At 35.7% G+C, this 12,739-nt stretch overlaps 1 protein-coding gene across 1 annotated transcript in view; it reads left to right on the top strand.

The window, feature by feature from the left end:
- Nucleotides 1–12,739, top strand: part of SLCO6A1 (solute carrier organic anion transporter family member 6A1) — a 101,830-nt gene that overhangs the window by 70,707 nt on the left and 18,384 nt on the right. The window contains exons 10-11 of the mRNA XM_052643558.1: nucleotides 393–546; nucleotides 8,523–8,710. Of these exons, the coding sequence (XP_052499518.1) occupies nucleotides 393–546; nucleotides 8,523–8,710 (342 nt within the window). The remainder of the gene's footprint in view (nucleotides 1–392; nucleotides 547–8,522; nucleotides 8,711–12,739) is intronic.

Below are 12,739 nucleotides of genomic sequence, written 5' to 3'. Positions count from 1 at the left end.
GACCAACTTCACGAAAGAAGTCAGACAAAGAAAGGGCACATACTGTATGATTCCATTTCATAAAATGCTTTGAAATTGAAAGTAATGAATAGTGTCAGAAAGTAGATCAGCAGATGCCATGGGGTGGAGGAAATATTAACACAAAGGAGCATGAGGGAACCGTTGCAGGTGATGATCATGTTCTTTAACATGATTGCAGTGATGATTTCACAAGTGTATGTGAATTGTATACCTAGTATATGTACAGTTTATTATATATCAGTTATACCTAAATCTATTAAAATTAATAATCATATTTTATTGATCTCATTGATATCTCAATGTGTGTGTTAACATGTATAATACAGTAGTATTATAATTACATTCAATTTCCTTTTTTTTTTGTTTTACAGAACAGGGCAGTTGGGAAACCTGACAGCTCCTTGCAATTCTCGTTGTAAATGCTCAACTGCATTTTATTCTGCTACATGTGGAAGAGATGATATTGCATATTTTTCTCCTTGCTTTGCAGGTTGTACACAGTCTAAAACATTAAAGGCTAGCAAGGTTATTATCTTCTATTATGCTTCTTTCTCTCCATTAAGAAGTGCATCTTATGGATGTTTACATTTTACTCTTGTTCTCTACAAAATCCTTTTTTTTTTCCTTATTTTCCCTTTTCTTAAATTTTTCTTAAATTGTGGATTTATTGGTCACAATTCATAGGACTTATGGAGAACCGTAAGTGAAGTGAAAGTGTTAGTCACTCAGTGGAGTCCGACTCTGTGACACCATGGACTGTAGCCTGCCACGTTCCTCTGTCCATAGGATTCTCCAGACAAGAATACTCAAGATTCCCTTCTCCAGGGGATCTTCCCAACCCAGGGATGGGACCCGGGTCTCCTGCATTGTAGACAGATTCTTTACCATCTGAGCCACCAGGGAAGCCCAGGAATGACTTTGGGATCCATATTTTATTCAGTGTTTCTCTCTCCTCTCTCTTTGCCTAGTCTTTGTGAGGGGAAGAGAAAAACAAAGAACATTTTTCCTCACATATGGACATTATACCATCTTCCCAAGTAGGCAATAAGGTACTTTATTAGTACTTCATTTATTAGTATCTACACCACAATATTCTTTTTTGCTGTTATAAACAGATGATTTTATTACAAGATAATAACGTACCTGACCAACTTTAGTTCCTCATTGTCGTATTTTCTCTGGCCTATGATTTAACAATATATCTTCAGTTTTTATTGAATATTTATATTGAAAAGATTATATACCCTTGAAAAATTTTTTTCTTAAATGTTTAAAATGATTGCTTAAATTTTTTAAATTTAGGATGGTTATTTATAAATATTATATTTTCTAAAAACTGTTACATATTTTAAATGATTTATATATTTTAAAATATATTTAAAATATTTTAAATCATTCAAAATAGGTTACTATGGAAACCTTTAAATGTAGTAGAAAAGCATAATGGACTCCTATGTGTTACTCATCTTCAACAATTTATTAACTTATGGAAAGTCTTATTTTAAATAAACGATTTTTAAGTGTTCACATTGTAACCACGGTATAAAGCAGAACTGTTTGACTTTGTTGTTTTGATGCCATAGGATATTCAAGAGCCAAAAACTCCACTCACTGAAATGCTCTAACCCCTCCTTCTTTTTCTGGGGAATCCCTTTTAGGGATTTGTTTCTATTTCATAAAAATCTTTATATTTAATTTGTCTAAGGAATAATGAATTCTTAAGGAATAATGAAGTAATTCACAAAATAGTGACTCAAACTGTGTGATAACATTTTTTTTTATATCATTGGTATTGACATAATACACTATCATCTGTAAGATAGATAGCTGGTGGGAAGCTGCTGCATAACACAGGGAGCCCAGGCTGATGCTCTGTGATGACATATGATGCCGAATAGAAATGAAAAGAATGAAATATTTTTGACCAAAAATTAGATGTTACAAATTACCCAAGACAAACAATTAGTTTGAAAAGCAATAAAGTCTCTGAAGGAAAACTGACCATAGTAGATGTTATTATTAGTACCATTTGATACAGATGAAGCCAATTAATGGATAAAACATACATTAACTTCAAGTGGGAAAGAACTGATACCAATAAACATAATTTTAACAAAATGAAAATTAAGTAAGAGAAATACCACATATAAAAAAAACTATTGTGTCTAAATTGTGTTAATGGAATTCCTTCTGGAAATTTTTTTTTCAATGAAAATATGTCAGCTTTGAAATAATTCTGATTAAATGTTCATATTCAAAGTATGATAGGGTCAAATGTGTTAGAATTGAGTGCTCTTCAGTTAGATTTATGCAAAAATTTACAAGAGGAGTGGTAGGAAACACTACACCTCTGAAGATTTCTAATTTTCTGTAGAAAATCACAGTTATACCAAAACTGAAAACAGATATCTGCTATTCATGTTGATAATATTCCAAGTGTTTTGCCTCTTTGAGACCCACATGTATTGCTATTATCCATGCTATCAAAGACCTTCAAATATCCTTACATAGGTATGAAAGAAATCTCTAGCTTTTCTTCATGATCTTTTCACTGGGACTAGTTCTTTTCAGCAGCTGATATGGCTTTCATCATAAAATAGCAGTTTCAGGGGGCTTCTTGTAGAGACTGCTCTCATTCAACAGGAGCCTCATTCTAATTATTTATAGAGAAGGGAAGTCAGTATTGTCCAAAGTATTAAGGATTACAAGAAGCCAGGCTTAGGGTCTCTTCCAGTTGAAACACCCCTAGAATATTTTAATTTCATTTACTGATTTGCCTCCTTTGTGTTACTTTTGTCATATATATTTTATTTCCTCATATACTTTTAAGGACACATATCCTTTTTGTTGGGCTTCCCTGGTGGCTCAGCTGGTGAAGAATTCACCTGCAACGCCGGAAATCCCACATCAAAGGGTCGGGAAAATCCCCTGGAGAAGGGATAGGCGACCCACTCCAGTATTCTTGGGTGACATATTCCAGTATTCTTGCAGACATATGTAATTTTGATAAATTATGTAAATTATGGGCTTCCCTGGTGACTCAGATGGTTAAGAATCTGCCTGCAATGCAGGAGACCTGGGTTCGATCCCTGGGTTGGGAAGATCCCCTGGAGGAGGAAATGGCAACCCCCTCCATGGACAGAAGAGCCTGGCAGGCTACAATCTATGGGGTCACAAAGAGTCAGACACAGCACACACCACACCCTTTTTGTTGATGTTTTGTACAGTCAATATGCATTTATATTTGCCCATTTCCTTGCATTTTCATATTTTCATATGAGGTTATTTTCTTTCTTCCTGAAGAACCATATTTTACCTTCCATTTCTGAAAAGAAAAACTGTTTTCATTTGGCATGGAATTCTATATTGGCAACGATCTGTCCCCACTCCCTGCCCCACCCCTACATTTGGAAGATGCCATTATATCGTCTTTATGTCTCGGCTGCTTAGCTGCTTTTAAAATTTTCTCTTTAATTTTTGATTTTCAAGAATTTTACTGTGATGTGCTTGGATGTGGTTTTCAGTATAATAATTTTGCTAGAGTTTCACAGAACGTCTTTAGTTTTTGAATTTTTGTCTATCAGTTGGAAAATTATTGGTAATTGTTTCTCCCTCATTTTCTCCTCTTTTATTGGAGGGGGAAGCACTGTATATTAGCTTAATATTGCTGTGTAACACATTATTACAGCCTTAGTGTCTTTACATAATACTCATTTATTAGCTGACAGGATCAGAAGTCCAGATATGGCATCGCTCAGTCCTCTGCTCAGAGTCTCACAGACTGAAATCAGGGTATTGGCTGAAATATATTCCTTTCTGGAGGCTCTGGGGGAAAAAACCTACTTCCAAGCTCATTCAGATTATAGGCCAAGCCTCCTTTTGTTTGTTAGCTGTCTGCTAAGGGCCGATTTTAGGTCTCAGAGGCCACCCCCCTTCTTTGCTACATGACTCCTTCCACCTTCAAAGCCAGCAAGGGAATCTCCCTTATGACACATGCTCTGAATCTCTGAGTTAGGGAAAGGCCCAGTTGCTTATATACACTACCTGACTGGGTGAGGTTTACCACCTCTTAGCAATGCCATGTAACATAAACTTAGTAAGAGGATTACAATTCACCAGTCTCCATCAACCTAGGGATTATGCAGGTTTATAAAACAGAGGGGTGGAATTCTTAGGTGCCATTTTAGAATTCTGCCTAACACTAGTCTACAAATAGACTTTTCTACTGTGTCCCATCCTTTTTTTTTTTTTGCTTTCTTTCTCTATTTTCCATCTCCTTTTATCTGTTTAGATGTTTCCTATTGGCCCGTCTTCCAGTTGCTAGTTCTGTTTTCTGCAGTGTCTGCTCTGCTGTTAAACCCATTAACTGAGGTGGTAAGTTTACTCGTTGTATTTTTCAGTTCTAACACTGTGTTTTCGCAGAATCCAAACCCCTGGGGAAATTCTACATTCCTTAAGATATTTTATCCATTTACCTTCTATTTTCTGGAAAATGTTAATTATAATGTTTTAAAGTTCTTGTTTTCAGGTCTATTTGTAGTAGCCTACTTATGTTTGTTCCTCTAGTTTTAAGCCAATTATTCTTGTCATTTTGCATACTTTGTAATGATATATGAAATCCTAAACATTATATATAAAAAAATATATCAACATAATTATACAACCATCTATTTCTCTCTTTATTTTGGCTTCATGCATTTTCAAACTCTCTCATTGTGTGCATAACATTAATAATTGTCACAGCTTCTCGATGAATTGTTTATCTTTACAAAATGTTCCTTTCCAACTCTGATAATACTCTTTTTCTTGAAGTTTATTTTGTGTATTAAATAGTCACTGTAGATTTTCTTGCTGTTTTCATGGTGCATCTTATTTCTATCATTTTATTTTCCAATGGTTTGTGTCTTTATGTTTAACGTCTCTCCCATAGCCCGTGGATAATATGCTTTTGCTTTTTTCCACGTTTCTGCTAATGTTTGTCTTTCAACTGGCATTTTTAGACAACTGACAATTATTGTAATTATTGATATTGTAGAGTTAGATCTGTCTTCCTCTTTTATTATTTGGATTGAATATTTTTTTAATGTTTCAGTTTTAATTTAACTTTGCCATTTTGGTTATATCTCTTTGGTTATGACTCCACAGAGCCTAATCTCTTGTAATTCTATCATCTGTTCACTAAACTTTCTTCATATTTTCACTTTTCCTGTTGGTCAGCTTAGGTTCTATGGCCTACAGTTGTTTGTTGTGCTAGATATCTACTTTTCACCTTCTCTACCTACTCGTTGTTCCAGAAGACTGGACGATAAGATGAGAGTTTCTTTGCCCTCTAGCTTCAGACTGGATTATATGCTAGCAAGAAGTCCCAGTAGAAAATCAGAAATATGGGGTAGGAGAAAATAAAGTCATTGGGTTTATTTTCTTGGTTCCCTCTCCGTGCCTTGGACTGACCGCTCTTGCCCTGCAAAGCTTAGTTTCTTTCAGGGAGGCCTTCTCCATATGACTTTCTCCTTCTGGTAACCATTCTTACCCTCAGTTCAGTTCAGTTCAGTCGCTCAGTCGTGTCTGACTTTTTGAGACCCCATGAATTGCAGCACGCCAGGCCTCCCTGTCCATCACCAACTCCCAGAGTTCACTCAAACTCACGTCCATCGAGTCGGTGATGCCATCCAGCCATCTCATCCTCTGTCGTCCCCTTCTCCTGCTGCCCCCAGTCCCTCCCAGCATCAGTCTTTTCCAATGAGTCAACTCTTCTCATGAGGTGGCCAAAGTATTGGAGTTTCAGCTTTAGCATCATTCCTTCCAAAGAACACCCAGGGCTGATCTCCTTTAGAATGGACTGGTTGGAGACTCTTGCAGTCCAAGGGACTCTCAAGAGTCTTCTCCAACACCACAGTTCAGACATCAGTTCTTCAGTGCTCAGCTTTCTTTACAGTCCAACTCTCACATCCATACATGACTACTGGAAAAACCATAGCCTTGACTAGACGGACCTTAGTTGGCAAAGTAATGTCTCTGCTTTTGAATATGCTATCTAGGTTGGTTATAACTTTCCTTCCAAGGAGTAAGCGTCTTTTAATTTCATGGCTGCAGTCACCATCTGCAGTGATTTTGGAGCCCAGAAAAATAAAGTCTGACACTGTTTCCCCATCTATTTCCCATGAAGTGATGGGACCAGATGCCATGATCTTCGTTTTTTGAATGTTGAGCTTTAAGCCAACTTTTTCACTCTTCTCTTTCATTTTCATCAAGAGGCTTTTTAGTTCCTCTTCACTTTCTGCCATAAGGGTGGTGTCATCAGCATGTTAAATCTACTTTTAAAATACATGCTGCCTCTGATTATCTTCATCATTTTCTTTGATACCTGGGCCCCAATCACCACTGACTTGCATCTTATTTCAATAGCCTTTTAACTTTTCTCTGCTTTCACAGTTCAGTAGTATCAATATAGATGCTAAAGTGGTCCTTTTAAATATATCACTTATACATATACCCCTCTAATGATTTCATATTGCTAAGAATATAAACCAAAGTTCTTAATTGTTCTTGCAGTTACCTACCAGTTTCTGTATAAATCCTTTCCTCATTACTCTGATCTTGTTTTCTCTTAGTTTTCTTTATGTCCACTCTGATTCAACCAAATTTTTCACCTTGTTTTCTTTAAACTTGTCAAGCAAGCTCAAGTCCCAAGTCTTTTTAATTTCTATTTTATTTTTCCTACCTGGAATATACTTCTTTCAGATGGCCACAGTGGCTCACTTCCTTACCTTCTTCAAATCTCTGCTTAAATATCGCTATATTGTTGTGGCATTACCCGACCATGCAAAACTCACCCCTACCATCTCTCTGAATTTTCCTTCCTTTATTTTTTTTCTCCATAGTGTTCATCACCATGTGCTCCATTAAAGGTTCTTTTTATATATTAAAAAATCACTTATCTTATGCCAGTAAATTTTCTGCATGAGGGCAGGGATTTCTGTGGTGTGTTTACTTTGTTTTCATAATACCTAGAATGATGTTTCATACAAGGGCATTATAAAAAAAATATGATGGAAAGAATGATTTGCTCTTTGGGTATTTCTATTTTTGTTTAACATATCCAGCAACCACTTAGCAGCTTCCCTAAACAACTGATATGACTTTTGTACCATCATTTTCTGAATCACTGAGGCTCAAGTCATTTTTATTTTCCCTTATTTTTTTACCAGTAACTTAGTTGAATATTTCTACTGAATTTTTAAAAATTATTACTATTAGTATGAGCAAACTCAGGGAGACAGTGAAGGACAGGGAAGCCTGGTGTGCTGCCGTACATAGAGTCACAAAAAGTTGGATGTGACTTAGCGACTGAACAACAAAATTATTTAATTTAGAATCTTTTCAATATATTAGCAAACTGCTTACTAGTTTTTGTATCTCCAGCTCTGTTTAGCTCTTCTTAGAAAATGTCACCTATTCATCTTCCTTGAATTACCAGTACTAAAATAACAACCTGAAGTTTTTATTGGTTCTCATTAGGGACTACATTATGACTTACATTGACTTTAGGTACTTTTGCCTTTGTAAATCTCTTCGTTCACTTAAAACAAAAGAAAGAGAGAGAATTTGATTTAATGTTCAACTGCAATGGTGTAAAGACAAATATGATCCAGGCTTGATACATTATAATATGTTTCTTTATTATGACATTTATTTTTTCTCTGATTTTAAAAGACACTAAAATTAAAATCTCTATTTTGGTCCTGAAAGATTGAGGGCCCTAGGCACACTGTGCCTCCTCTGCCTAACAGATAGCAGCCCTGTCATCATCACATACAGAGTAAAGTCTTATCTTTTCATCACAGTTCTAAAACTGTCTGTAATTGAGTAATTCTCCTTATTTCAAATCCCATCTAAAATTCCATTTTGTTCATTATATTTTCCTTATTCATTCTCAACCCATATCTCTCTCAGTTATTGTACAATTAAATATAACTATTTTTAGTGAAATTTCTTAAATTAATGGACTATTTCCTAAGTAACTATAATTGCATATTCACACGTACACAATTCTTTGTTAGGTAAAATGCCTTGATATTATTTATCATGAGTGTTTAATTTATATATTAACAACAACGACAATTTAATGTAAGTATGTTTACTAATTGGGCTTTCCTGGTGGCTCAGCAGTAAAGAATCTGTCTGCAATGCAGGAGATGTGGGTTCAATCCCTGTATCAGGAAGATCCCCTAGAGGAGGAAATGGCAACCTACTCCAGTATTCTTGCCTGGAAAATCGCATGGACAGAAGAGCCTGGTAGGCTACAGACCATGGGGGTCACGAAGAGTTGGACATAACTTAGTGACTAAAACAACAAATATCAGCAACACAGCAAAAAATATTTACTAATAAAACTGCCTAGTCTCCCTACAGTTAATGATTTAATTTTTATTTTATGACTATAAGAGCTTTTACCTTATGATTATATTTCTAAAGATTGTTTCCTATCTTCATTTTCATAGACATACTACAATTGTTCTTGCATTAAAGAAGGAATAGCAACCTCAGATGATCAGGGTGATTTTATTGATGCAACAAGTGGGACATGTGATCCAAAGTGTTATAAATTACCTTTGTTCATTGCTTTTATCTTTGCTACAATTGTATTTTCTGCTTTTGCTGGTGTACCAAGCATCCTGACCATCCTTCGGTGTGTATATGTTATTCATAATCATTATTCATTTAATACATGTGAAAGACAATTTTAGGAAGCTTTTAGAATATTCCAGTAAATAATTTAAGCTTTTGTTTCAAGGTAGCAACTGCTTGAGGGGGAAATTGTTATATTTTCAAAATTCTTGTATGTGCTTAATCCTCTAATTTATTTGCAGAAGGTATGTAGAAAACAGATTTAGTTTAATTTAAAACTAAACATTAATTTTACATACCTGGAAATTTCATCGATATAGGAAAAATCTTAATTTTAACACATTATTTCAATGTTCATTCACTAGTTATAGATATTTATTGGCTACTTATTTCTATATTAGCCAGTTTGACTATGAGAAATCATCAGTGTCATCAATAAAGGAACAAAATAATAGCTTCTAGAATTTTGGAATTTTAATATATAAGTTGATTATTATTCTAAAATAAACAAACATTTGTTATTCATTTATTCTTCCTGAATATATGAAGTATATTTGATATTTTTATCATAGTAACAGAATAATTGGTCATTATTTTCAATTTTTTTTTTCAAAAGGCTAACATAAATCCTTAGGTCATGAGAAGCAATTTGTTGTCTGCTAGAAAAATAGACTAGAAAACATGAATAAATATATGCCAACGAAAAGTCTAAGTTGGGCATATATGGTCTCTGTCTTTAGTGAACTTTCAGTTTAAATGGTGACAAAACTTGAACATATCTGTAGGAGGGCTTTTAGTTTATTCACCTGTATCTGGTACTGAAACTACAAAGATCTTGTATGGACCTGTCTTTATGTTGCCTAGAGTTTAATAGGAGGAGAAAAACACATTAAAAGGAGTGCAGTGAGTACTCAGAATGCCTTGATTAGAGCTTGTACAGGTTGACCTGGGAACAAAGGAGAAAAAATGGTCATTTTTATCTAGGATGATTTGGAAATGCTTACAGACAATGTGGCACTTGAACTGAGTCATAAAGATGAGTGATTTCTCATAACGCAAGCAAACAGGGGACAGTTCTTAACAGGAAAAATAAGTAGGGAATGTAAAGGCAAAAGTGTGTGAACTATATTGGCAAGGAGTTAGTTACAAGAGTACCATGATTGTGAATTGGACAGGGAGATTTGAGCTTGATAATGGCCTGGTCATGGAAGGCTTTCTTTGCCATGTTAACATGAATGATGTTATTCTGTGTACACCAGAAAGCCATTGAAGAGAGCAGACTTCAGAAGTAAAAGTTATCAAATATGTGTTTGAGATATATTACTTTGAAGATAGTCTGGGTGCTGGAGCTGATGGGGGAAAACTGGAAACAAAGAAAAGAACTTAGGAAACCATTTTAGAATTTATCTCTACTTAAAGAGAGAAAGAATAGATCATAATTGAGAAATATTTAGTTTGGATAAAAGGGCAAGGTTATTAATTTGATGTTCCTGGTATAAAATGTGGAAAAATGTAGTACTACATTACTGCTAGTAAAGTAATGCTCAAAATTCTCCAAGCCAGTCTTCAGCAATATGTGAACCGTGAACTTCCAGATGTTCAAGCTGGATTTAAAAAAGGCAGAGGAACCAGAGATCAAATTGCCAACATCCACTGGATCATGGAAAAAGCAAGAGAGTTCCAGAAAAACATCTATTTCTGCTTTATTGACTATGCCAAAGCCTTTGACTTTGTGGATCACAGTAAACTGTGGAAAATTCTGAAAGAGATGGGAATACCAGACCACCTGACCTGCCTCTTGAGAAACCTATATGCAGGTCGGGAAGCAACAGTTAGAACTGGACATGGAACAATAGACTGGTTCCAAATAGGAAAAGGAGTATGTCAAGGCTGTATATTTTCACCCTGCTTATTTAACTTCTATGCAGAGTACATCATGAGAAACGCTGGGCTGGAAGAAGCACAAGCTGAAATCAAGATCGCCGGGAGAAATATGCAGATGACACCACCCTTATGGCAGAAAATGAAGAGGAACTGAAAAGCTTCTTGATGAAAGTGAAAGAGGAGAGTGAAAAAGTTGGCTTAAACCTCAACATTCAGAAAACTAAGATCATGGCATCCGGTCCCATCACTTCATGGCAGACAGATGGGGAAACAGTGGAAGCAGTGTCAGACTTCATTTTTTGGGGCTCCCAAACCGCTGCAGATAGTGATTGCAGCCATGAAATTAAAGACGCTTACTTCTTGGAAGGAAAGTTATGACCAACCTCGATATCATATTCAAAAGCAGAGATATTACTTTGCCAAAAAAGATCCATCTAGTCAAGCCTATTGTTTTTCTAGTAGTCATGTATGGATGAGAGAGTTGGACTATGAAGAAGGCTGAGCACCGAAGAACTGATGCTTTTGAACTGTGGTGTTGGAGAAGACTCTTGAGAGTCCCTTGGACTGCAAGGAGAACCAACCAGTCCATTCTAGAGGAGATCAGCCCTGGGTGTTCTTTGGAAGGAATGATGCTAAAGCTGAAACTCCAGTACTTTGGCCACCTCATGTGAAGAGTTGACTCTGGAAAAGACTCTGATGCTGGGAGGGATTAGGGGCAGGAGGAGAAGGGGACGTTAGAGGATGAGATGGCTGGATGGCATCACTGACTCGATGGATGTGAGTTTGAGTGAATTCCGGGAGATGGTGATGGACAGGGAGGCCTGGCCTTCTCCAATTCATGGGGTCGCAAAGAGTTGGACACGACTGAGCTACTGAACTGAACTGAACTGAACTGATGTCCAGATACCTAGTCTGGGAACTAAATGAATGATAATACATTAACTGAGATAAGAAATTCAAGAAGAGAAAGCCCAGATTGGTGATAATGATTAAAGTATTGATCATGCCTTATTTAAAGTTCATGTGAAACTAGTGAGCAAATATTCTCAGCAGTGAGATGAGAAAGATGATGTAATTTTCTAGAAGTCTGGTTCTGAATCTTCTCACTTCTGATAACTATACAAAGCAATAAGAAGAATAAAACACATAAATATGCACACACAAACACACATGAGCACGCTTATAATGTTGTTATAGTACAGTTATGGACCAAAAAAAGAGTTGTAATTGCATAGAAATATTACCAAAATTGAAGTAGAACAAGGAATCAGATAGTAGATTCACAAAGATATCACAAAAAGATACAGAAAATGTTGAGAGAGTCTTGGAATTGACAGATCTCAATATCTCCAGCATATATTACTGTTTCTTGGAAGGTGAGAGTTCCACCTTAAGATGAAAGTTCTGGGAGTAAGACCTAGGTAGATAAGTCAGAGCAGATTATTTTTGGAAAGAATGGGAGAAAAGCTTTGCAAAATGCCTGGGAGGTCCAGACAGCAGATCTCAAAAAGTGCCAGCAAAATGTACCTTCTATAAATGAATACATAACCTTGAAAAGCAAGAAATATGAAGAGATCTCAGAAGCTCAGAGCTGGCAATAGAAGTTCTTTTCAAGCAGGCCAGGTTTGTAGGAGTGGAGACGGTGTAAACACACATAGGGATTATATTAAAACCCCTCCTCTATATAAACAGAGAAGATCTCTTCAGTTTTGAAGCTTGGAAACCTGTTGCATGTTCCATTCCCGTAACTTTCTGCCTCTAGTTTAAGAAAATACATCTCATTCAAATATGGTTAAGTAAAAATGGATAAAAAAGGAAGAGTTCCTTCCTACATACCAAATAATTATAGTAAAATAAATTAAAATTATTAAGCATTACTTTGCTATAGACAGTGAAAATGCTCGAGAACAATGTTACCATGAATCCAATAAAAATAAAAGCATAGCTATATGTTAACTGAATGCAGAGCTCCAGAGAATAGCAAGGAGAGATAAGAAAGCCTTCTTAAGTGAACTGTGCAGAGAAAATAGAAGAAAACAGTTGAATGGGAAAGACTAGAGGTCTCTTCAAGAAAATTGGAAATACCAAGGGAACATTTCATGCAAAGATGGGCACAATAAAGGACAAAAACAATATGGACCTATTAGAAACAAAAGATATTAAGAAGAGGTGACAAGAATACATAGAAGAACATTAAAAAAAAAAA

The sequence above is a fragment of the Budorcas taxicolor genome, chromosome 7 (genome assembly GCF_023091745.1).
Source record: "Budorcas taxicolor isolate Tak-1 chromosome 7, Takin1.1, whole genome shotgun sequence".
NCBI lineage: Eukaryota > Metazoa > Chordata > Mammalia > Artiodactyla > Bovidae > Budorcas > Budorcas taxicolor.
The sequence above is the reverse complement of the archived record's forward strand: the minus strand, read 5'-3'. Positions and strand labels throughout refer to the sequence as shown.